This window comes from Bos mutus, chromosome 3, assembly GCF_027580195.1.
Source record: "Bos mutus isolate GX-2022 chromosome 3, NWIPB_WYAK_1.1, whole genome shotgun sequence".
NCBI lineage: Eukaryota > Metazoa > Chordata > Mammalia > Artiodactyla > Bovidae > Bos > Bos mutus.
The window spans coordinates 96,903,452-96,929,010 of record NC_091619.1 but is presented as its reverse complement, the minus strand read 5'-3'; the positions used below and the strand labels follow the sequence as shown (position 1 = coordinate 96,929,010).

Genomic DNA, 25,559 nt, shown 5'->3' with positions numbered 1-25,559 from the left:
GGGGACTTGCTCAGACTCCAATCTGAGCTTCCTGAGTCCTAGCCCAAGACTTTCCCTAGTGCTTCCAATGCCCCAAGCCCAGCCCAGAGGGGCCATGGGGATGAGGACAGAGCTGGATGAAAGAGCAATGAGTGAACCCACTGCAATGTCTGGCAACATGGAGGCAGGGTCGGGTGGTCAGGGTTGGTGCTACATGAAGAGCCCAGAATCAACCAGATTTGCAGCTGTGAAGGGCAGGTCAAGAGAGGAAGACTTGGGACTTCCTTGGTGGTGCAGTGGTTAAGAATTCTCCTTGAAGTGCAGGGGACCCAGGTTCAATCCCTGGTCAGGGAACTAAGATCCCACACACCGCAGAGCACCTAAGCCAGTGCACCACAACTAGAGAAGTCTGTGCACCGCAAGGAAAGATTCTGCTTGATGCAACAAAGATCCAGCGTGCTGCAACTCAATGCAGTCAAATAAATACCTGTTTCCTTTCAAAAGGGGTGGGGTGGGGTATGCTTTTTAAGAGGGTCTTTGCCTGGAGTAAGAAGTGTGCTCCCTGGCCCCAGGGGTTCTCCCAGAGAGGCCTTCCTGGAAATTCTCCAGAATCACCATGACAGTGGCTTTGGAAGATGATTTGGAAAGCAAGATTGGGCCTCTCTGGAAGCCTGAGGAGCTATTTCTGAGCTATTTAGAGCCTCATACCCAGAAGTACAAAATGTCTTTATTTCACAGAAATAAGGGCTGTTCCCACAGTCTGGGGAGGGAGATGTGAGGCAGGATGGGAGGTGCTGAGCTGATTGTCCTTTTCAGAAGAGTCTTCTGAAATGAATTGGGCAGGAGACCCCCTAGAACCTCAAGGCCACAGCTGAGCCCCAACCTGGACACAGTCTGAGCGTGGACCTTGGCAGGAGGGTGGGGCAGACATGGAGGTTGGAGAAGGCAGGCCCCTTCCTGCCGATCCCTGTACAGAGAGGGAGGGGGCTGGGCATGGACACAGGCAAGCAGGGGTCACATTGGGGTGCTGCAGACCTTGCCCTCCTCCTCTGGGATGTTCTCATAGGCATTCTCGTGCTCACTGGACCTGAAAGAGGATGATAGGGGTCATTGCTCCTTCTATCCCATCCCCTTCTGCCTGCCCAATCCTGCACTTGTGAGGGCTGTGTCTTCCAGAATAAATGTTTGAGTCCCAGAGGGGTTCCCTTGACCATATCTGGTCTTCTGCACCTGGGTCCAGAGGCCTCCTACCACCACCACCTGAATCCCATCTCTCTCTGACGTCTAGCCTCTCCCCTGGGAGCCCCACTAAGAAACCCCCCATTGAGCCCACTTCCTCACTGAGCTTCCTCCCCTACAGATTCTCCTCCCCACAGAGTCCTTCTACTCATCCCTTCAGAGTCCCTTTCTTCCACTGAGCCTCTTTTCCTCACTCCATCCCTCCCTATGAATCCAATCTACCCGCTGAGCCCCTCCCCGCACCTAGTCCCCATCCCCTTACTGAGCCCTCTCTGCAAACTGAGGCTGCATGTAGCCTTGCAGTCCTCCCAAACGCCTCTTCACTCACCATCCTCCCACACTGAACCCTTTCTCTTCACTGAGCCCTTCCCCACATGAGCCACCATCCTCCCCACCCTCTCCTCATCAAAAGCTCCTGGTCCTGAGGTCCCCGGGAGCCCCTGGAGCACAGGGCACTCTGCCCTCTACCAGTGCCTCACCTGAAGCTTGCTGCCATTGAGGAGTACTTGCCATCTGTTCCCACCAGGATCCCGTCTGCTTTGTTTCCAATGGTCATGACCATGTTTATAGGCGCCCTAGGGACAGAGTTCATCAATAGGGCTCTCTGGGTCCCCTCTCCCTCTGTTATCCCTCCTCCCTCTAGTCCAGTCAGACCCTGTTCTATAGGCTCTAAGGGAAGCCCCTCTCTTCAGCAGGGCCCAGCAGCCTGGTTCTGGCCACACTCTAAGGGGTCTCACACCCTTCTCCCTGATTCACAGTGGGGCCCTCAGGTTCCAGCCTGAGGTCTACTAAAGACGTACCCCAGACCTTGTACCAGCCACCTCCCAGTCTCCCTCTGCTGTTTTCCTCTGGCCTCAGCTCAGCTCCAGAGCAGACTCGGCAGCACTCAGTGTCTGCCCCAGATTCCCCACAAGATTTTCCTAGAAATAGGAATGGCCACTGAAGGCAGAGCTGGGGCCAATGGAGAAAAGAATCATTTCCAACAACAATCTCCTTGCCTCTTACTCAAGGGTGGCCTTTGCCCCAACATCCCTGGACATCACTGTCATGAGGGTCACCATGACCCTAAGCACTGCTCGTCTTTCCTAGGACATCCTACAGGCACCGCAGACATAACATATCCAAGTTGCCCCAGACCTGCGTCTTCTCTCTTGGTCTATGTCTCGGTGGGCGCTCCCATCAGAAGCCTGGATGTTTTCTCTGTCCTTCCTCCCTCCGGTCTCTGTGTCCCCCTCCCTTCCTTTCTCGACAGCTCTTAGACCTGTCCCCTCTCTCCATCTCCTCTGCCGCCTCCACAGTCCAGACTGTCTCCTGACCTCGTCCTCATCCCTTTTTCTCATCTGCAGACATCTCATCCCGAGACTGGCTTACCACTTGCACTGGATCCCTACTGCACTAAGGACAAAGCCTGAAGTCGGGGGCCTTAGTACACAAGCATCTGCCTGGCCTGGGCTCTGCTGACCTCGCCAGCCTATCTCAGGCCTCCCCATCCCTCTCTCCATCTGGGAGCTGCTCCTGTTCATTCAGTGCGTCCTGCAGGGCTGCTGCTGGCACCCAGGACCGGGCCACCAGTATGAGAACTGGGGGCAGATGCATACTTGCCCCAGAGTTGACAGGTGCAGAAAGAACTAGATTTCAGCCCAGCCCCCTCTACCTTTGTACTCTGCCCTGAACTTAGGACCCCTCAACTGTCGTGCTCTCCCACCCTGCACTGTGCTGGGACTGGCTCCTGCCTGGGCTTCAGGATAAACATACAGTAGGAAACCTTCTCTGATCGCCCTCCTTTCCCCCCAGGTCAGGCCCACACGGCACTCTGCAGGCTCCTTTAGCATCAGCCTCAAGCTGCGATGGCTCCCACCATGTTTGCCTTCCCTTCCCATCTGGGAGTCTGTGAGCACAAGAGCAGTATCTGTCCCATTGCCCCCTGTACCTCCCGAATGTGACATGCCAGCAGACCCTGGAGAAGGGCAGAACATTCCTGTCCAGGGGTTTTCACAGCCCCCATCACAGACGGGCCGCTGTCCCAACTATACAGGTAGAAACACTGAGAATCCGAGAAGAGACGACTGCCCCCACTGAGTGCACTCAGCTCTAGGCACCAGCAAACCTCAGCTCTGCTCCCTGAGACCTCAGGCCTCCGTGTCCCTTCCACTCAGTGAGAGGATTTCATCAACCCTTCTCCCTGCTATGAGAGCAGTGGCCGGGGTCCTGGTCCCACCCTGCCTGCGCCGGCCCAGACCCCAGGGCCGCCCAGGTAGCACTCACGGCTTTTCCTGGCACCAGAAGTGGTTGACAGCAAAGGCGATTGCGACAAGGACCAGGAACACAGCCACGGCGATAAGGCCTTGCATCCAGGGCTGCAGGTTCCCCCGGCCTGGAAAGGGAGGAGTGTGCTGTGTTTTGGTGGGGGGCGGGGGGCTGGGGGGTGTCCTGCTGCAAGCTGGGCGCAGTGGGGCTGCCAGTGCAGGGGGCCCTCCTGCCTCTGGGCAGGAGCCTGTGCTGGAGGCTCCCAGCCTGCTGCCTGGACCAGAGGAAACCTTCTGGGGATCGAGGACCTCGTCTGACCACTGGGCTTATAAAGGGGACGGTGGTTCAGAGGAAGACAGGATTTGGAAGAAAGAAAGGAGCCAAGGAGGGAGGAAGCCTCAGAGAGCAGCGTCTGAGGTCCAGGCAGCCCAGAATGTCCCTTCCCCCAGCCCTCTCCCGCTGCAGTGGGTAACAAGTAGGGGCCCCCAGGGAGAGCCTCGGCCCAGGGACCAAAGGGCAGCCCCCTGAATAGCCAGCTTGGCCCTGCCAGGGAGGGTGGCTCCCCTCCTCCCCTGCTCCCAGGCTGGGGAGGCCCAGAGCTAATAGGACTGGGCTGGCATCTGGAAGATCCTGTTTTGTAGCAAATGGGGTTGGGTAGACGTGGGAGCAAGGACAGGCAGGGCCGTGCAGCTGGGGGTGCCAGGGGCGCCCAGAGGAAGGCTGGGACAGAACACCTTTGGAAAGGCAGGACAGAGGGCCAAGCTCTCTCTGGGTCTTGGCAGGAGGGGAGCTTCCAACCTGATCCCCTTTCGTCTCCTCTGGCTGGGTGCCCAAGGGACTGAGGCCCCATCCAAGCACCTTCTCTGCTTTTTGACCCTTGACCCTTGACACCACCTCTAACCCTCAAGATTTCCCAGAAGTCTCTGCCCTCAGCCACTGGCAGCCCCAAAGGGCTCTCCTCTCCCTGGACATCACCGTGCTCTGTGAGCCCGAGAGAGCCTGGCCACACTGAGGACAGACACATAGTAGCAGTTAGATGTCTCAGGAAGGGACAGAGGCCAACAGGAGACTTGTGAAAGGTCCTGCTTCCAGGCCAGAATACCTGCACCCCTAGTGCCATCCTGTACTTAAAGGGCCCAGGCTGAGCATCAGAAACTTCATTCTGCCTCATTCCTTCTCAAAGGTCCTTCCTTGAATCTACCCGAAAGCTCTCCTGCTGCCCAGAGGCACTGCCTCCTCTCTGAGCAGTCCCTGATCCTGGCAGGTGTTGGGAAGGAGGGAGGGCCCTGGGAACTCTGTCCTGTGGTCAGACCTTGCTCATCTCCTTGGGTGACGGGAGATACACAGTGTGGTTACTGTATGTTCCATACTTGGCAAAATGCTGTGTTTTGGACTCATTGTTTCCCCAAAAAACAATGGTTCAGGCCCTTTGTTTCCTCAGGTCAGTGGCTACTCAAGGATTGGGAGTCAGGGCTCAGGCCCTGGGAGGCCTGTCTCTGCAGCCAGTTCCCTCCAGACACACCAGGGACACTGCTTCTCCTTCCAGGTGGCTCTGGGGTGGACATACAGCACAAGGGGCAGGGCCTGGGGCAGGAGAGAGGAGATCTAGCCCTGTCCCTTCTTGCTCTGCTGTGTGACCTACACAAGTTACTCAGCCTCTCTGATCTTCAGTTCCCAAAGACCTGAGAGACAGAGTTGAAGCAGACACGCATGAGAGCTCAGGGCAGCTGCAAAGGAGGGGTGCTCTGGAAGTCAACCCCCTCTGGGCCCAAATCCCACCTGCAGAGTCCCCAGACTCTGGCTGCAAACACAGCCTCACAGCACAGGGCAGACACCAGTTGCTGGGTGTGGAGCTTTACCCATACAAAGCCCTACCCCACCCCTGCAGGGTGGGTGCCCTGGGAGGTGGGTGGGCAGGTTTATCGTCTTCATTTTATGGATGAGAAAACTGAGTCTCAGAGAAGGGCAGTGATTCGCTCATCTCCTTGGGTGACGGAAGATACACAGCACACAGCAACACCGAGGCGAAGCTGGACAGAGAGCCCAGGAATGTGGTGGGAACCACACTGGGACTTTGGGTAGGAAACAAAGGGGGTTTAGGCCAAAACCATGACAGCACCGCCCCAGAAACAAGCCTGCCATTGAGGGGTGGCTCAGCCCCTACTCCCACCCTCCTGGAAGCCCCCAACTCTCAGAACCCAGCCATCTCTAGGGCAATTCCTGCTCCTGGAGCATGGGTCTCAACTCCCCTCCTCAACCCTAGATCCAGCGTTTCCCTACTGCCCTCATTTCTCACTTGGGGGAAGCATGTCCCAGCCAGAAGTCTGTGTCTGCCTTTGGAGGTTCCTCTGGCTAGCCCAGTGCCTCTTCCCCCTCCAACCTGCAGGTGCCAAGGGTAATGAGAAGGACAGAAGACCACCCCTTCCACCCCTGGGCTCCCAGCACCCAGCCCGACCCTCTCCTCCCCACAGCCCCGGGGCTGGTCCAGGCCCATGCTACCTTGTTGACAGCTGGCGGGTGGCACTGCCATGAGCAGGCTCAGGACGACCAGGCTGAGCACTGACATGGCTGCAGGCACCTGCTCGGGTGGCTGGAACCTGGGCCCCTGGAGCTGCTGTGGGTCCTGTGGGCCTCTGCTGAGATCAGCTCAGCCTGGTTTGACCCTGAAGGAGAGAAGCTAGTGAGGAAGGAGGCAAGGGAGGAAAGAGGAGGGGAGGGAGAGGGAACCTGCCCTCCCTCGCACGGTAATGAGCTGCCAGGCCTGGCCTTCCCTGGCCAGAGCCCAGCCCACTCGGGCTGGCATTTGAGGTCATCTTCCAGAGACCGCGGGGCCAAGCCTTGGGAGGTGAAGGGAGTCAGGCCTCATCTCCAAGCCCCAGGCCTCTGGAATCTTGTGCCAGCTCCCCCTTCCTGGCAGTGGGGCTGAGTTCTGGGGAAAGGTGTGACACATTCTTGCTCCTGCCAGGGGGCGGGGCCTCTGGGCAGGGCGACAGTGGGATTAAGAAATTTGCTGGTTGGTTCCGGACAAGGGGAAAACCCCAGAGGCTAGGAAAGTTCAAAGCTGCCCTCTCCCTGAGAGCCTGGCCTATTTCCTGTTCTTCTCACCTGTTCCCACTCAGCCAAGCCAGACCCCAGGGCCCCAGTCCTGCACACAGCCCTGGCTTCTGTCCCTGCACTCCCTGCCCAGTTCACTAGCTCTCTAAATCCGCCCTTTTCCATGGGGATCACGACAGAGAGCCTGAGGTCCTAGTTCCCAGCTGTCCCCACCCAGCCAAGCTGACCTGACTCAATTCAGCTCCACCGCTTTGCCCCAGAGTTGGTCCCTGGAAGCTGGGACAGGATCTGAGCTTGGTCAGAGGCCTCTGCACACACCTTCTGATCCCTCTCCACCCATCCCAATGAGAGAAGTAGGTGTCCTCCTCTGGAGGACAAATGAAGGACATTCCTAGGTTGGAAGGTCCAGTCTGGGGCCCTGAACGCCTGGGTCCTCAAATCTCAAGATCCCATGGAGGTCATCAGGCCCTCCAGCTCAGGATCTGAGAATGACCTGTTGAGCCCTGGGGGCCAAGAATCTTACTGGGTCTCCTTCCTCCATGCCCCACTACATTCCTCCAGGAGTACAGGAAGCCACAGATGCTGGAGTCTGGCTCCACAGAGGCCAAGAAAGAAGGAACCAGTAGACTGGGGCAAAGTCTCAGAGATGGAGGGTCCCCAGAAGCTAGGGTGTGAATTGGAAGCCCCTGCCCAGCCCCCCTGCCCAGATACCACCAGACTGGTGCTCACAGGACCTCCTGGTCAGCCCTTGCTATCGCCAGTGGCACACCCGCCTCATCCCTGCTTCCTATGTGTGTGTGGTTGTGTGTGCCCACTGCCATGGGGGATACACACATTCATGCAAAATGGGGTCTCAAGGTGATCTCTGGGAACTTGGCTTGGAGGTGAGTGATGCCGTCTGTGTGTGCCTGACCTACCCCAGCTCCGTGTCTTCAGTGTGTTGTGGGGCCATGTGTGACTAGAGTAGGCACCGGTGTGTTAATGAACAGCCAGGGCATCACTGATTAGAATGCAAGGAACGGAGTTGAATTTAACAAACAAACACTGATAACCTTCTTCTAAGCAGGGGAGTTAGAGGATCAGATTTGCATTCAAGAAAATACCTCTGGACACAGAGTGGAGAATGAATGGGGCACCCACAGACCAGAGAAAGGAAAGCCATGGGGAAACTTACAGTAGCCACGCAGGGGCTGCAGGGTGAGGCAGAGGGAATGGGATTGAGCCCTCCTATTTAGGAGGGCTGAATGGACAGGACATGGCACGAGAACACCGACTAGCTGGGAGTGGGGAGTGAGAGGCAGCGAGGAGCTGAGGCTCACTTCCGTTTGTGGCTTGGTGGCCCCTCACAAGGGGCCGGGGCAAGTTTCAGGAGGTGGGGAGGGGTGATGAGCTACAGGTTTAGATGTATTGTACTTGTGGACGCTCCATAGGGAAACATCCAGAAGGCAGGGGGATCCCCAGGTCTCAGGTTGCTGCTAAGTCGCTTCAGTCGTGTCCAACTCTGTGTGACTCCATAGATGGCAGCCCACCAGGCTCCCGTCCCTGGGATTCTCCAGGAAAGAACACTGGAGTGGGTTGCCATTTCCTTCTCCAATGCATGAAAGTGAAAGTGAAATCGCTCAGTCATGTCCGACTCGAAGCAACCCCATGGACTGCAGCCTACCAGGCTCCTCCATCCATGGGATTTTCCAGGCAAGAATACTGGAGTGGGGTGCCATTGCCTTCTCTGAGACCAGGGCACAGCCAAACACAAAGGGTCTTTCAACGGAAGAGGAGCCAGGGTGGAGCAGGAGGAGAAACTCCAGGAGAATTGGGTGTCCCAGAAACCGAGGAAGGCAAGATCCAAGAAGAGATAGGTAAGTCACTGCTGGCACCCCCTCTCCAGCCAGTGCGCCCCAGGGGCAGCTCAGCCTCTGCCATCATCCCCAAGTCTCAGGTCCCACCTCTCACATCCAAGCATCCCCCCTTCCCTACAGAGTCCTGGGAAAGACAAGGACTCCCTGGGCCATGCTTTGGGGGCCGTGGGGGAGGGGGGCGAGCAGGAAGGACAGCAGGTAACCACCAGGAGGAAAACACACCTCCCAGGTCAAAGTCCCAAGCTTTAGAGCAAAACAAATTGTTCCGGAAAAGTGGGGGCAGGGTGTGGGTGGACACTTGGCTTTGAGGCTGGTCACTGCACTGTAGGTGTCCTCATCCAACTGAGGGGGGGTCATCTCTCCAGCTGTCTGGACACAGCCCTGGGTCCCCACAGTAACAAGTTGGATCCCCTGCTGGTCTGGCTTGGGTCCAAGATCTGGACTCAGGCCTCAGCAGCCCCACAGGGCTGGGCCCTGTATCCTCATCTCTGAGCCACTATTCCATCAACACTCAGCTCCTCCCTCCTGTTCCCAGCAGAGCTCTGTCACTCTGTGTCATCAGGCCCCCTTAGGTCCTCCACCCAGTTAGATCTTTTGCAATTACCCTTCAGAAAAGCCAAACTGGTTCTTGTTGCTTCTCGTTGTTATTCAGTCACCACTTCGTGTCTAACTCTCTGCGACCCCATGGACTGCAGCCTGCCAGGCTTCCCTGTCCTTCACTATCTCTTGGAGCTTGCTCAGACTCATGTCTATTGTGGAGAAGGCAATGGCACCCCACTCCAGTATTCTTGCCTGGAAAATCCCATGGATGGAGGAGCCTGGTGGGCTGCAGTCCATGGGGTTGCTAAGAGTTGGACACGAGTGAGCGAATTCACTTTCACTTTTCACTTTCACTTTTCACTTTCATGCATTGGAGAAGGAAATGGCAACCCACTCCAGTGTTCTTGCCTGGAGAATCCCAGGGATGGGGGAGCCTGGTGGGCTGCCATCTATGGGGTCAGACAGAGTTGGACACGACTGAAGCAACTTAGCAGCAGCAGCATGTCTATTGAGTCAGTGATGCCATCCAACCATTTCATCATCTGTCGCCCTCTTCTCCTGCCCTCAATATTTTCTATCATCAGGGTCTTTTCTAATGACGCAGCACTTTGCACCAGGTGGTCAAATTATTGGAGCTTCAACTTCAGCATCAGTCTTTCCAATGAATATTCTGGGTTGATTTCCTTTAGGATTGACTGGTTTGATCTCCTTGCTGTCCGTGGGACTCTCAAGAATCTTTTCCAGCACCACACTTCAAAAGCACCAATCCTTTTGTGCTCAGCATATCTCTCACATGTTCTCACATCTGTACATGACTACTGGAAAAACCATAGCTTTGACTATACCTATCTTTGTCAGCAAAGTAATGTCTCTGCTATGTAATACGCTGTTTAGGTTTGTCATAGCTTTTCTTCCAAGGAGCAAGCATCTTTTAATTTCAAGGCTGCAGTCACTGTCCACAATCTTTGGAGCCCAAGAAAATAAAATCTGCCACTGTTTCCACTTTTTCCCCATCTATTTGCCATGAAGTGATCAGACTGGATACCATGATCCTAGTTTTTTGAATGTTGAGTCTTAAGCCAGCTTTTTCACTCTCTTCTTTCACCTTCATCAAGAGGCTATTTAGTTCCTTTTCACTTTCTGCCATTAGAGTGGTATCATCTGCATATCTGAGGTTATTGATATTTCTCCTGGCAAACTTGATTTCAGCTTTTGATTCAACCAGCCCAGCGTTTCACATGATGTACTCTCAGTTCATTTCAGTTCAGTTCAGTCACTCAGTCGTGTCCAACTCTTTGCGACACCATGGACTGCAGCATGTCAGGCCTCCCTGTCCATCACCAACTCCTGGAGTTTACCCAAACTCATGTCCACTGAGTCGATGATGCCATCCAACCATCTCATCCTCTGTCGTTCCCTTCTCCTCCCGCCTTCAATCTTTCCCAGCATCAGGGTCTTTTCAAATGAGTCAGCTCTTTGCATCAGGTGTCCAAAGTATGGGAGCTTCAGCTTCAGCATCAGTCCTTCCAATGAACACTCAGGACTGATCTCCTTTAGGATGGACTGGTTGGATCTCCTTGCAGTTCAAGGGACTCTCAAGAGTCTTCTCCAACACCACAGTTCAAAAACATTAATTCTTTGGTGCTCAGCTTTCTTTATAGTCCAACTCTCACATCCATACATGACCACTGGAAAAACCATAGCTTTGACTAGATGGACCTTTGTTGGCAAAGTAATGTCTTTGCTTTTTAATATGCTGTCTAGGTTGGTCATAACTTTCCTTCCAAGGAGTAAGCATCTTTTAATTTCATGGCTGCAGGTACCATCTGCAGTGATTTTGGAGCCCCCCAAAATAAAGTCAGCCACTGTTTCCACTGTTTCCACTGTTTCCCTATCTATTTCCCATGAAGTGATGGGACCAGATGCCATGATCTTAGTTTTCTGAATGTTGAGCTTTAAGCCAACTTTTTCACTCTCCTCTTTCACTTTCATCAAGAGGCTCTTTAGCTCTTCTTCACTTTCTGCCATAAAGGTGGTGTCATCTACGTATCTGAGGTTACTGATATTTCTCCCGGCAATCTTGATTCCAGCTTGTGCTTCATCCAGCCCAGCGTTTCTCATGATGCACTCTGAATATAAGTTAAATAAGCAGGGTGACAATATACAGCCTTGACATACTCCTTTCCCAATTTGGAATCAGACCATTGTTCCATGTCCAGTTCTAACTTTCGCTTACAGATTTCTCAGAAGGTAGGTAAGGTGGTTTGGTATTCCCATCTCTTTAAGAACTTTCCACACAGTGATGGAAAAGAATTTTCCACACTGTGATCCACATAGTCAAAGGCTTTAGCGTAGTCAATGAAGCAGAAGTAGATTTTTTTTGGAACTCTCTCGCTTTTTTGGTGATCCAACAGATGTTGGCAATTTGATCTCTGGTTCCTCTGCCTCTTCTAAATACAGCTTGTACATCTGAAAGTTCTCAGTTCATGTACTATTGAAGCCCAACTTGAAGGATTTTAAGCATTACCTGGCTAGCATTATCTTATACAATTATATGGTAGTTTGAACATTCTCTGGCATTGCCTTTCTTTTGGGATTGGAATGAAAATTAACCTTTTCCAGTCCTGTGGCCACTGCTGAGTTTTCTAGATTTGCTGGCACTTAAACAGCATCATGTTTTAGGATTTTAAATAACTCAGCTGGAATTCTATCACCTCCACTAGCTTTGTTTGTAGTAATGCTTCCTAAGGCCCACTTGACTTCACACTCCAGGATGTCTGGTTCTAGGTGAGTGACCACATCATCGTGGTTATCTGGATCATTATGACCTTTTCTGTATAATTCCCCTGTGTATTCTTGCCACCTCTTCTTAATCTCTTCTGCTTCTGTTAGGTCCTTGCCATTTCTGTCCTTTATTGTGCCCATCTTTGCATGAAATGTTCCCTTGTATCTCCAATTTTCTTGAAGAGATCTCTCCCATTCTATTGTTTTCCTCTATTTCTTTGTATTGTTTATTCAAGAAGGCTTTCATATGTCTTCTTGCTATTCTCTGGAACTCTGCATTTAGTTGGGTATATCTCTCCCTTTCTCTTTTGCTTTTCACTTCTCTTCTTTTTGTAAGGCCTCCTCAGGCAACCATTTTGCCTTCTTGCATTTCTTTTTCTTTGGGATGGTTTTGGTCACCGCCTCCCGTAAAATGCTGTGAGTCTCCATCCATAGTTTTTCAGGTGCTTGTCTATCGGATCTAATCCCTCGAAGCTTCTAGTAGTAATAGTGTAGTGTTAGTCGCTCAGTCACATTCCACTCTTTGTGAACCCGTGAACTAGGGCACGCCAGGCCTTCCTGTTCAAGGGATTCTCCAGGCAAGAACACTGGAGCTTCTTGGAGTCTCCTATCTCCCCACCCTCTTTAGCCTGCCATTCCCCTTGATGCCAGCAGGTGGCAGAGTCTAGCTCTGATCCCAGACTAGCTGGGGAGGGCAGAGAGGGGCCTGTTTGCAGCTGAAGGTTCTGCAATTTCCTCTCTCCAGCCCCCTTCTTCCGACCACTTCCAGGGGTAGTTTGGAAGAAGGGAGGGTGGACGCTGACAAGTAAACAGTCAGTGATGCTGTGAACAGCACACATGGCATGCTCAAGGCTGTGCCCCAGGGAAGCACCGACAGCTACCTCATTAAAGATGGTATCCTGGAGGAGGGGCATGCTGGAAAGCTAGCTGACTTGTTGGATCTAGCAGAGTGACAGCTTGGGGAAAGCTTCCAGGCAGAGGGAGCTCAGCCTGAGGAAAAGCAAGGAGACACATTCAAGTAGGGTGCTTTAGAGCCAAAAAGTAAAAGGCTTTTTAACCCATTCTTATATCTCATGTTGCTAAAGTCTTTGCTGCAAACCTGAGAGCTCCTGGGGACCTTATTTTATTCATTCAAACAGATCCTGCTTAACCCCCTTTAGGGCTTTCAGTGACTCCTCAGATAATATCCAAACTTCTTAGCTGGGCTTGAAGACCCCACCACGGCCCTTATCCTTCTCTCCAGCTTCATCTGGCCCCAGGGCCTTTGTCTCTTCCACATCAGGGCCTCCTCCACACTCGCTCTTCACTCTGTTTGCCGGGCAGACTCTAACCAATCCTCCAAGTCTTGCTTCAGGTATCACTTTCTCCAAAGGGCTTTCTTTGATCTCCCTTCTCCCCCATCTGAAGCCAGTCCTTCTGTGAATCCCCTACTTGTCTCTTTATAGCCAGTATCACAGGTTGCAATGACAAGTTGATATGTGTGTTTACTCACTTAATGTCTGTCTCCCTGGAGAGAAGGCACCCCAGCACATTATTACTGAGCACACACCCAACAAACGTTGAGTCTCAGCAAATCCAGTGTCTCCCTCTGGCCTGGCAGAGAGCAGCTCAGAGAATGATTGTTGAATGAATAAGGTATTTTAGCTCTCAGTTCAGTTCAGTCGCTCAGTCGTGTCCGACTCTCTAAGACCCCATGGACTGCAGCACACCAGGCCTCCCTGTCCATCACCAACTCCCAGAGCTTACTCAGACTCATGTCCATTGAGTCAGTGGTGCCATCCAATCATCTCATCCTCTGTCATCCTTTTCTCCTCCTGCCTTCTGTCTTCCCCAGCATCAGGGGCTTTTTTAATGAGTCAGTTCTTTGCATCAGGTGGCCAAAGTATTAGGGCTTCAGCATCAGCTCTAGTTGGGACCTTACGTTCCTCTGTCTGTTAGCTGCGGCCGCAGAGCATGGATCTACTTCATCTCTGGGTGAGATGAGACAGGGTTCTGGCTGTTTGGAGAAGCTGGAGCTGGCTAGCCTGGGATAAGCATGAGTTTCCATCCTTAGAGGTGCACAAGGCAAGGCCAGGAACCAGGTCACCCAGTAGGGGCAGTTGTAGAAGGGGTTCTGACCCTGCCCACTAGGGAAACCTGTGATTCTGTGACTCTGTTAACAGATAATGATAGATTTTTGTATTTTAATCAGGTTCTGAGGAAGTGGGCTGGTTAGGACTGTGGTGAGTCTCTCTCCTCTCACACTCAGCATCTGGTTCACTGGGCTCCCTTCACTAAGCACTCCCTCAACAGGGTTCATGGGGAAAGCATTGTATCCGTATTTTCACAAACCTCTAACTGAAATTCACCATTTTCTTCCATCAGGAATGAAGGTATCAAACCACAGTCCCTCTGTGATGTTTTCATGTTACCACACAATTGTTGCAGATATCTGGATGTATTGTTTCTGCTCATCACTATGGAAATACATAGTAGTTATTGGACCTAGACTTCCACTAGATCTTGTCATAAAATACACATAATAGCTGTTGTTGTGCAATCACTAAGTCATGTCCAACTCTTTGCGACCCCATGAACTGCAGCATGCCAGGCTTCCCTGTCCTTCACTATCTCCCTGAGTTTACTCAAACTCTCATCCATTGAGTTGGTGATGCCGTCCAACCATCTCACCCTCTGTTGCCCCTTCTCCTCCTGCCCTCAATCTTTCCCAGCATCAGAGTCTTTTCCAATGAGCCAGCTCTTCGCATCAGGTGGCCAAAGTATTGGAGCTTCAGCTTCAGCATCGGTCTTTCCAATGAATATTCAGGATTGATTACCTTTATTTTTAATATCTTAATAACTGCATTTCAATGTAATAGGTTTCCTTTGCAATGCCCCACATTTTATTTGATGCATTTAAAAACATTATTCTGAGAAGGGGTCCATAGACTGCCCGAGGTGTCCACAGTGCAAAGAGTTAAGAAGTCCTAACTTACAGGGAGCCTAGGGCAGGTCTGCTCAAAGCAAAGCCACATGATCTCAAGGTCAGACCTGGAGAAAGATCAGCACTGTCTGGACAGAGGCTTTCTGAGGCTCAAAGCTGGGGGGCTGTGTTCAGATTGCCCATAGAGGGCCCCAGTGCCCGGGAGCTGGAAAGAGCAGAAGGCACCCCTGGGAGCCAGCCAAGCCAAGGAATGTACTGGCTGTGATTTCTGGGTCCTAGGCGACCCCACTGGGCTGGTGAGATTTATGGCCAGGACCCCCCAGTGGAGGAAGATCAATCACCTTCTGCTGCCCACTCACTCTGCCAAGAAACTAAAGGGCTGGCCCTGTGACAAGAGTCCATCTTGCCAGCACAGTCCCAAGGCCCAATCTTTGCCCAGTGGTTCCCACACAGCCCTGCTCCCCTGCCCTGGTCAGCAGTGGAATCACAGGGTCAGGGCTGGCTTTTGGAATCACAGTCTCTCCTGGCCTAAAGGCTCATTCTGAGTAGTGTGATCTTGCTTCTCATTTTTCAGCAGGGAAACTGTGACCCAGAAAGAGACAGTCACTAACAGGAGGTCACACTGTGAGTTAGTAGGTGAGATGGGACTAAACCCCAGGCATGCCTGTGTCTAGCCCAGAACTCAGTCCTTCTGTGAAGCACCTGCTTGTTGGTCAGTTTCCCAAAGAGCAGTCTGATTTGCTTTCATTCATTCACTCAGCACTCAATTTAGTGTCTCCCATGGGACTGGAGACACAGTAGTGAACAAGACAGAGCTTACATTATACCTAATTACCTAATATCACCTAATTACCGTCGCACCAGATGTTTTAAAGGAGGTGGAAGAGTATATAAGTGGGCACGCCCTCTAGATTACGAAATCAAGAAAAGGTACAATAGTATTAAGTCTAAAATTCATGTCTTCACTCATTCTACGGATGTTTACTGAAAGCTGCCTGTAGCCCAGGCACTCTTACAGACGCCCAGGATACAGCAGGGAACAAAACAAAGTCCCTGCCCTCACAGAGCTTATATCTTAGGGGGGTTAGCCAGGAAGCAAACAAATAAACAGATAAAATAGGTTACATGGCTGTAGGGGAAAGTCAAGACAGGAACAGGAGGATGGAGTCCTGGCAGGGAGGGATGTGCTGTTCTATATAAACTCATCAAGGAAGGCTCCTCTAAGAGGTGACGGTTGAGGAAAGCTGAAAGTGAGGAAATAAGGTGCTCAGCTTTCAGAGGAGCGGGGATTGCAGACAAGGAGAAGGAAGAGCACTTGCAAAGGCCCTGGGAAAGGAACATGGAGGGAGGTGCCATGTGGCCAAGGGACGCGAGTGCTGGGAGAGGGCAGGAGAGGAGGTTGAAGAGCTACTTAAGGCCACTCTTCTGGGGCTTGTGAACCACATAAGGACTTGGGCTTTTAGTCAGATTGAGCCAAGAAACTCTTTGAGGACTCTGAGCACAGGAGATGTGGTCTGTTGAGAAGAGACCACCAGGAGCAAGAGGAACAGGAGCAGGGGGTCCTGAACACTCCAGGCAAGAGATGACAGTGGCTTGGGTCAAAGTAGCAGCCATGGAACTGGGGGTACATGATCTAAATCTAGTTGTCTTTCAGGGGTAAAGTGACATGACTTGAAATGCAAGGGAAAGAGAAGCGGAAATGGCATCAGGATTTTGAGTCAGTGTGCACAGGGCTGAAATGGGGAAGGTTCAAGAGTGCTATGCTATCCTTGCTCAGAAGGGGCAGGTTTTACAAGTTTGGTTTGGAGCTGGGTATGTGAGTCTGGGGGCTTCCCCAGTGGCTCAGTGGTAAAGAATCCACCTGCAATGCAGGAGATGCAGGAGACGCAGGTTAGATCCTTGGGTTGTGAAGATACCCTGGAGGAGGGCATGGCAACCCACTCCAGAATCCCATGGACAGAGAAGCCTGGTGGGCTACAGTCCATAGGGTCGCACATAGATGGAAACAACTGAAGTGACTTAGCACACGCACATGCGTGCATGCATGTGAGTCTGGAATTAAGAGGTGAGGTCCAGGCTGGAGAAGTACATTTGGGAGATGTGGGCAGCAATGCAGGGCTCCTTTGTGCCTTCAGAAGATCTGAAGTCCTGGGCTTGGGCAGTGGTAGGAAGGAGCTGGTTCAGGCTGGGCAAGAGCTGATGGGAAGGAGCCCAGGCAGGAGGAGCTGATGGGAGATGGGCCTGGCCAGAGAGCAGAGGGTGGTTGGGAAAGGGGTCTTAGGTCCTTGCAGGACCTGTTAGGGGGTTTGGTCTTTGCCTTACAGAGAATACTAAGCCATTACGGGGTTTTAGGCAAGGAAGTGACATAGGCAGTCTTTGCATTTTAGCAAGATCTCTCTAACCACAGCTTGAAGAATGGGTTAGATAAGGCAGGAAGCTGTGAGTAGGCTGGGTGTGGGGTTGGTGGTGATGGTGGTTGGAGTGGGGGGAATCCAAGAGAGAGACAGTGTGGCAAAACAGCGCATGGAGAGAAGTGGGAGGACCGAAGAGCAATTTAAGGAGACAACTGGCAGGCTGCAGTGACCGCATGCGTACAGGGCGGAAGGGCCTCAGAAGAGAAGCAGCAAGGTGGCGCCCGGTTCCCCGTTTTGGACAATGCTTGGATGTTGGTGCTGTTTTTTTTAAAACCAGAGAATACTAGAAGAGCAGAAGGTTAGGAGAGAGCATGTATTCATTCATTTAACAGAACTTTCAAAGGGTCGGTTCTATGCGAAGCACTGTTCTAGACACTATAGCTACACAGCTCTGCCCTGGGGGAACTCACATGTTAGGGATGAGACAAGCAGTGAGCAATGAAACATATCCTGGCTTCTAGTGCAGACAGGTTGCATTCACGGGGCTTGGGGGACATCTCAGGGTGCAGCTAGGGGTGTTGATCTGGCATTCCTGAGAGAGTTCTGAGCTGGAAATAGAGGCTTAGAATTTAGCACTCATGGATGGTGACTGAGACTTTAGGCAGGGTCAACATGGCCAAGACGGGGAAGGATGAGAGGTCAGACTGGGACCCAGCCCTAAGAAATGCCCTAGTTGAATGGATGGGGAGTGTATCCATCCCCCCTGGAACTGAAGGGAAGATAAAGAAGCAGCACATATAGCCTTTATACCCTTATGATCAAACTACAAGCAGCAGGCAGGTTCACATTTCAGGGCTTTTGAAGTCACATTGCAGATTTTATTTCATCCTAACTAAAACTCTTTTCTTCCCTTGTTACAAGTTTTGCCATTAGTCTATTAAATATTTGCAAAAGCTGAGCATTTAGCCTGAAAAGGAGCAGACTCGGAGGCTCTGTCTCCAGATCAGAGAGAGAAATTGTGCTGTGTGCCCTCCGCCTGCAGAGCCGGGCCTGATGAGGAGTCACCCAGAAGCTGGATGTGGCTGAGAGAGAGGCTCATCTCAAAGTGAGATGCAGTCTAGTGAGAGCAGAGATGACTCTGAAAGGTGGTGAGCTCCACACCACTACAGGTGAGCAAGCAGCAGCTGTGAGCTTGCAGAGCAGGGAGGCAGAGCACAGCAAGGGGCAGGGGAGGGATGATTAGCCTCAATGCTGGTCCCTGAGGACCAGGAAGTGTGAACTGACAGTCAAGATTATCACCCACTAGTAGCTTTGTGATCTGAGCAACTCTCTTCATTTCTCTGAGCCTCTATGTCCCAGTAATGCTGCACTGGGTTGTTTGGCGGATAATGCATTTGAAAGCTGTCTAGCTTTATATACTTGATAAATGTTAGGAGCAAGTACCTAGATCCAAACAGGGTGTCAAGTGTTTTCGCTGTCCTGCCCTGTCCCAAACCAGTTCTTTTTTAGAACAGAAGCTCCAGCAGGGTGGAGAGGGGTACTGTTCTGCTGGCCACATGTTCATCACTTCTAACTTGGACTAGAAGTAGCCACACCCAAACCACTGGGCCTTTTCACACTTGAAACTTCTATCTGAAAGGTCAGACTTTGACCTTCAAAATGAAAAAGACTTCCAAAGGCAGGAGCTGCATGCAAAAGTTAAACAAAATGCAATTGCAATTTCACGGTTGAGGAAAGAAAAACATGGGGTTTTTTTTTTTTTTTGGAGGTGGGGGTTGTTTTATTTTTTTAAGGGAGGAAATTCATCAAAACCTTCATTGGTGACCTGGGCTGTAATTTTTTTTTTTCTTCTTCTCTTTCTGTTCTTTCCAGATTTTCTATAACAAAGAATGTTTTTTATTTGAGGACTGGGGGGTGGGGGAGCGAGCAATGGGGAGAAACCTTGCAGTTTAAAAATAAATATGCACTAAAAAGGCAAAATCAAATTACTTTTTCAAATTTTTACTGATGCCCTTAGATAGCCCAAAAGTTAACCCAGAGTCTCTCTTTGCCAAAGAATCCATCCCTGGCCAGGCAGGGCCACTGGGGCTCTGGGGGAGAGCCCAGTCTGTCTATTTTCTGGCTAATTGGAGGCTTTTCCCCACCATACTCTTCTAGAGAGGACTCCCAGTTGCCAGGACACACACAGGAAGCACCTGGTCCTGCCCTCCAGCTCAGTCCAGGTGACAGTGAGGCTCATCACTTCGGTGATGCTGCCACTTCTGGGAGGAATGCTTACCGTGGGCCAGGCATGGTACCAGGAGCCTCAGAGCCATTGCTCTTCTAAGCCTCACAACAAATGAGGTAAGTGCTATATCCCCATTGTACTAACAAGAACACTGAGGTTCAGAGCAGTTAAACTCAGAAAGTGGATCCACATCTCTTTGATCTTAAAGCTCTTAAGTATACAATTTCTCCTCACATGAACAAAACAAAGTGAAACAGAACAATATTAAAAAGCAATGACTTCTGTGAGGGAGGTATACAATTAGAACCCCAAAGAAGGCACCATTAAACTCCCCTGGAGAAAGGAAAGATCAGGGAAGACTTCCAAGAAGAGGTGACATTTAGGTTGGGCTTTGAAAGATGAATAGGAATTTACCAGAATGTTGCCTATGACCAGATACAGAGTGAATGTTTGGTAGACATTTTAATCATCTAATAAAGATTTTAACTGAATTCACAGATGAAATAACATGATGTTTGGGATTTGCTTTGTATTAATCCATTTCAAGGACAAGGAGTGTGGGAAAGGATGAAGGTATAAATAAGACAAGATCAACTGTGTGGACCATTGTTGAAGTTGGTGCCATTTATTATATGATCCTCTCTATATTCATGTATATTCGAAAAGGCCCATAATAAAATGACGGTAATGATGCATGTGTTCTCTGATGGATCTGATGAAGTAACTCAGTAACTATTTACTGAGCAGCTGTGTACCTTCCGCACACACTGGGCCTGAGAGAGGCACCAGTGACATACTATCCCAGCAACGATCGGCTCACAAATGGGGAGGTGAGGCCAGGACTCAAACACGGGCAGACAGCAGATGCAGGCACACATAGGCAGCACCCTGATATGGTTCAAGGGGCTGTGTGAGTTCAGAAACAGGAGAGACCCCAGTCCAGGGTGGGGTGAGCGGTGGACCAGCAGGTGCAGCCGCAGATAAAGCTTAACCCAGAGAACTGTTAGCGGTGGCGGGAGTCTAAAGGGCGGGCATCTCAGGGTTTCTACAAAGGCTTAGAGGAGGGAAGGTAAGGGTGGATGTGGAAGACTCTGGGCACTCAACAGGCTCTTAAGAGACGATGGAGGAGAGAGAATGAGGCCGCATTTTTCACTCGGATCAGAAACTAGCCGACTTTTTAGGACACTCCCTGGAAAACACTGGGAGGGGCACAGGACCATGTTTCCTCCCCTTTCCCTCCCAGGAAACTGTCCACACCCCCAGAGCACGGGGAGCCATCGAAGTGAGTGACAGCAGGCTAATCACGGCCACTCGGGTCTGAGGAGGGCCCCTTGTCTCTCTCTGAGGACCCTCCAGCTAGGACAAGTGCAAGACAAAAGCAGCGCCTCCCCCTCCGCGCCTGCCACTGCCTTCATTAGCATCATACAGAAAGCCTGCCAGCCAGGCTCCCCTCAGCCGCAGCCAGGCAACTGGACCAGCAGCCCAGCTTTGGCTGAACCCCAACCGAGCAGATGCGAACCCTGAAGGGGGCTGTGGCCAACCCTGGCCCCTCTCCTCAAAAAATAACCAAGCCAGGCAGCCCCCACCCAGTTCCACCCACCCCATAAGCCTCTCCCTGCCTCTTGGAATCTGCTGTAGCTGCCAAAAAAAAAAAAAAAAAAAGAGTGTCCAAGAAGCACGTGATCTCTGAATGACGATTGATTCTTAGGGTGATAGAATCTGAGGATTGTAGAGACATCAACTACTACCTGTCATTAGACTCACAGACTCAGATCTTAGCTCAGTCCAGGGCATCACAGAGTGTCACCCCATGTTTGGACCGCTGCTCTAGAATCGCTCAACAAGGGAATCGCAGCCTCAGGACCTAAGAGTCTTGAGCCTGGAAGGCAGGTAGCAGGCATCAGAGCTGTGAGTTCCCAGGAGATCCTGAGAGAGATTGCCTGGGGGCTTGGGGCTGGGAGTGCCTGTGTCTGTCTGGATCCCACCTATTCAGGGGTAGTGGGGAGGGGGCGTGAGAGTGATGAGAAAGCCTGATTGCCCATTGAAAGCGGCAGCTCCCAGGGGGAGCTACTGGAGAAGGGGCGGAATGGCGGAGAGAGGGAAAGGGGACTTCAGTGTGGGAACAGCCATAGGGCAGAAGGCCCAGCCCCCTGAGATCCCGCAGAGCCTGGGACCCAGGAGCACCACAGGTCCCAGGCTGCTGGGGGTGGGCTGGGGAGGGCTGAGGACCCTGGGCTCCTGGGTCTCAGCTGGCTGAGCTGTCACCGGGCATGGAGTGGGAAAGGGTTTTCTACCCTGGTCCCATAGCTCCACTGGGTCTCAGAAATGCAGGGTCTTGTTGGGAGCAGGTGGGGGGCAGTTATAGGATAAGGGGAGGGATGTTATCTTCAGATCACCATCTGCAGAACTGAGACTGAGTCAGGAGAGATTGTGTCTCCCCCATCACAGGGGCTCACAAAATAACATATAACCAAACCTTCCTCCCATGATGTATGCAGGGCAGGGGCGCCAGGGACTCTCTCCGGGGCGCCGCTCAGTGATCCCTGCAGTATTCAGAGTCTCACCTGCACTAAGGTGAGGGAACTGGCTCCCCAAACAACCCAGGTCAGAATCCCAGCTGGGCTTCTCTTTCAGCCACTTGACCTTGGCCAAATTGCTTAACCTCTCTGACCTCAGAGTTTCCTCATCTGGGAAACGGGAATGCCTGTCCCCTCACACTGGGTTCTTACGAGGAGTCAATGAGACAGCAGAACTGAAAGCACAGCCCTTCAGTATAAACTGCAGACACTGTGCCCAGGTGAGGTGAACCTTAGTGACCAAGATCTTCTTCCCAAACTTCCCAGGTCTGAGGCTGGGGCACCCTTGCCCCGCTCTACCAAAACCAGCTCTTCTCTGCTGCTGCTGCTACTAAGTCACTTCAGTCGTGTCCGACTCTGTGCGACCCCATCGACGGCAGCCCACCAGGCTCCCCCATCCCTGGGATTCTCCAGGCAAGAACACTGGAGTGTATTGCCATTTCCTTCTCCAATGCATGAAAATGAAAAGTGAAAGTGAAGTCGCTGAGTCTTGTCCGACTCTTAGCGACCCCATGGACTACAGCCCACCAGGCTCCTCCGTCCATGGGATTTTCCAGGCAAGAGTGCTGGAGTGGGGTGCCATTGCCTTCTCCAAGCTCTTCTCTGAGGCGATGGCATTTTAATAGGTCTACTTAAGGTTCATTCAAATTAAACAAAACTAAAAACTCAGTTACGTAGTTGAAGGAGCCACAGTTCAAGTACTCCACAGCTGATCAAGCAGCTTCCATACTGGACAGGGCAGATCGAACATGCCCATCACATGGATTCTGTTGGACAGCCCTGGTCTGAAAGGGTGAGAGAGCTCCAGGATGGGGGTCAGGACAGCTGGGTTCTACTCCAGCTTAGCTCCTAGGTCATGCTGAGCTTAGACAACTCCTTTGCCTCTCGAAGCCTCAGTTTCCGTGTTTGGCAACCTATCTCACCCTCTATGCAAGACAGAGCACAGTCAGTGCTTGACGAGGACCTCTTGGTTGACTCTATTGGCTTGGCTTAGGACCACGTGGAAACAGGCCGTGGGTGGAGCCCTGCCCACGTGGAGGCGGAGGGACCCACCTGCCCTTCCCATGCTCTGGCAGAAAACACCCTGGAGCCACAAGCTGGTAGGGCCAGCCTCTCTAAGTCTCAGGGTCTCAGATGGTTGTCTCCAGGCCAGGCTAGAGCCAGGAGGCAGACCATGCAGAGGGCCAGGGTTTCTCTCTCCATAGGCTTCCACAGGCCTGAAGGCCCCCAAAACTCACCCCTCCCAAACTCAGAGAGAGGCCCAGGCAGCCAGGGCCCTGGCCAGGAGGCAGCCGCAGAGGCTGGTCCAAAGGAGAGGGGAGGGGAGGCGCGGAGAGTGGAGAGTCAGAGCCCCGCTATCAGCACTGCCCGTCCTCCCCACTTCCTCTCTTCGAACGGATCACATCCTGTTATTGTGTGGACAGCGAAGGCCAGGAGCTGGGGAGGGAGGCAGGGCTTGGACCAACCAGTGGGGAGAGAAAGGAGGAGCCAGAGGAAATGTCCTGGTGGCCATGGGTAGCTCAGCTGCCCAGCCCTGCCCCAGGTGGCCTGGACAGGGAGTAGGCCCTCCCTCCTCCCCCGGCCTGGATGAAGGAGCAGCTTGCATCTGCCACTGAGAGAAGATGCTGGGGTTCAGGACAGGCTGTGCCGACCTGCAAAGGTACCTAGAAGAATAGAAATGACACCTCCTCCAGGAAGCCTTCCCCAGCCTCCTCCTCCGGCTCCTTCAATTCAGCAGACATTTACTCTGGGCCTCCTCTGCCAAAGCCACGTCTCCCACACCTACTGGGCCTCTCTCACACAGCACTTGTCTCCAGGGTTATCATATTCTGGATCTATTCCCCTCCATCCCACTTCCACCCAGCCGAAGATCCCTGGCCAGCTCCCCAGCACTGCCCAGCATGGAGTAGGTCCAGAAGAATTCCTGCTACTGTGGATGATGAAGGTCGCCACTTCCCCTCTGCTTTCTTCCCCTGACCTGTCATTCCAAATACAGCCCTGTCCCAACCCCATTTTCAGCAACAGTAATGGTTCTTTCTACAAAGCATAAGCACTTTACATATATTGCTTTGAAATCCCATGACAGCCCTGTAAGATAGGTGTGAATATCTTCATTGAACAGATGAGTAAACTGAGACTCAGAGAGGTTAAGTGATTTACCCAAAGTCACACAGCAGGTGCAAACAGTGGCAGTCCTGGAACTTAACCCAGATAAGTCTGACCCCAAAGGCAAGGTTCTGTCTGTGGCCCAGCTGCCTTTCCTGCTTAACCCCACCCATGTCCTGGCCTCTCCCTCCCTGAGCTGCTATCACATCAACTGTCCTCACTGCCCACGAGCCTGTCCTTGAGCCATGCCTGTTGCTATGGGCAAGCTCTCCAGCGCCGTCATGATTGCTCACGGTCCTGGGTAGATTACTGGACAAGCCAAGCTGCTAACTGCTCCCAGCATAGCGCAAGCCCATCTGCTCTAAGAGTACCAACTACCTCGTGGCTGTTTTGTCTTCCTCTCCTGAGGGGCCATGAGCACTGGATCCAGATCAGACTTGAATTCAAATCCCGTGTGACCTTGGTGAAGTCCGTGTCCTCTCTAGGCCTCATTCCCTCCTCTGGACGACAGAGAGGGTGCCTGGTGATCTTGACTGCCTCCTCTCCTTACTCTGAGTCATGACAGCTGAGCCTCTACTGCTGGACACTGTACCCAGCACCACCGCCTGTCCCCAGTGGACTGGTCACATGGGCCATAAAGCCAGAGGCAGAGAGCTGGCTCCTGGGGAGCAATCAATTGTTTTGCAAGCTTGGAAGAGGGGAATGGGCAGCAAGATGGAGGGTGGGTAAGGCTGCTCTGAGTGAACCAGATTATCAGCTTCCTCATCTTCATTACCCCAACCATACTCCAACCCAGGTCCAGCCATGGGGACCCAGCCTGAGAAAGCTCATACCCCACCTCGCTATTTACCAACCAAAGCAGCCCAAGGCCCTCTGCCAGCCCAAGGGGCAAAGTCGTCCGTCTACCTCTGACCAGCCCAGGACTGTGGTTTTAGGCGGAGGGCATTTTTTTTTTTTTTTTTCCTGCCGGAATGACCCAGCCTCCCACTCATCCACCCCTCTACCCTTTTATTCCACACTGGCCTCAACACCAAGCTGGGAGATTCCATGCAGGAGAACTTCTTCATTCAATAAATATTGAAAGGGCCCCATGCCAGGTCTGACGCAGGGCACCGGAGGCGAACAGACAAATCAGACATGACCTCAACCTCAAGGAGCTTGTGTTTTAGTGGGAAAGCGGACAGCAGAGTGGAGGAAGGCCTGTGGGATCACAAAGTGGGCAGCTGACCCCAGAGAGTCGGGACCATCTTCTGATGCTGAGGACAAATTAACAGGATGAAAGGAGGGTGGGAACCGAGGGCGGATAGAAACCCAAAGTGGAGAAACTGGACTTTTTTTTTTTAAATTGCAGCCAGAACAGAAAGGCTAGTGCAATAAGGGCAGAGAGAACGAAGGGTGGGGTGGTGAGAAACAAGCCTGGAGAGACCATTTGGGCGAGCTTCCGCGACCGTCCTTCCCCTTCACGGGCTCAGCCCTATCCTGCCTGCCAGTGTTCAGTGAGACATGTAGCCCTGGGAAGATTCGTCTCTGGCCTCAGTCTCCCCATCTGGAGATGGGGCACCAGGCTAGCTGATCCCCAAGGGCCTGGCCAGCCTGGGCAGTCGCTAGCCTCGTCATCTCTGCCTGGTGGCCACAGAGCTGATGGGCTGTTCCTGAGCTCTCTGGATGTGGACT

At 52.3% G+C, this 25,559-nt stretch overlaps 1 protein-coding gene and 1 long non-coding RNA gene across 2 annotated transcripts; one reads left to right on the top strand and one right to left on the bottom strand.

The window, feature by feature from the left end:
* Positions 1-686: 686 nt before the first annotated feature.
* PDZK1IP1 (PDZK1 interacting protein 1) lies at positions 687-6,424 on the bottom strand. Its single transcript, XM_005907759.3, has 5 exons — positions 6,334-6,424; positions 5,965-6,130; positions 3,484-3,592; positions 1,698-1,793; positions 687-1,066 (listed from the first exon to the last, which is right to left on the bottom strand). Exons 2-5 carry the CDS (start codon positions 6,029-6,031, stop codon positions 994-996), a joined length of 345 nt encoding a protein of 114 aa, XP_005907821.1. The 5' UTR covers positions 6,032-6,130; positions 6,334-6,424; the 3' UTR covers positions 687-993.
* A 1,734-nt stretch (positions 6,425-8,158) lies between these two features.
* Positions 8,159-22,172, top strand: LOC138986127 (uncharacterized). The gene is made up of 3 exons (XR_011463023.1): positions 8,159-8,375; positions 19,134-19,319; positions 22,047-22,172. It is a non-coding gene; the product is annotated as an uncharacterized lncRNA (long non-coding RNA).
* The last annotated feature ends 3,387 nt before the right edge of the window (positions 22,173-25,559 follow it).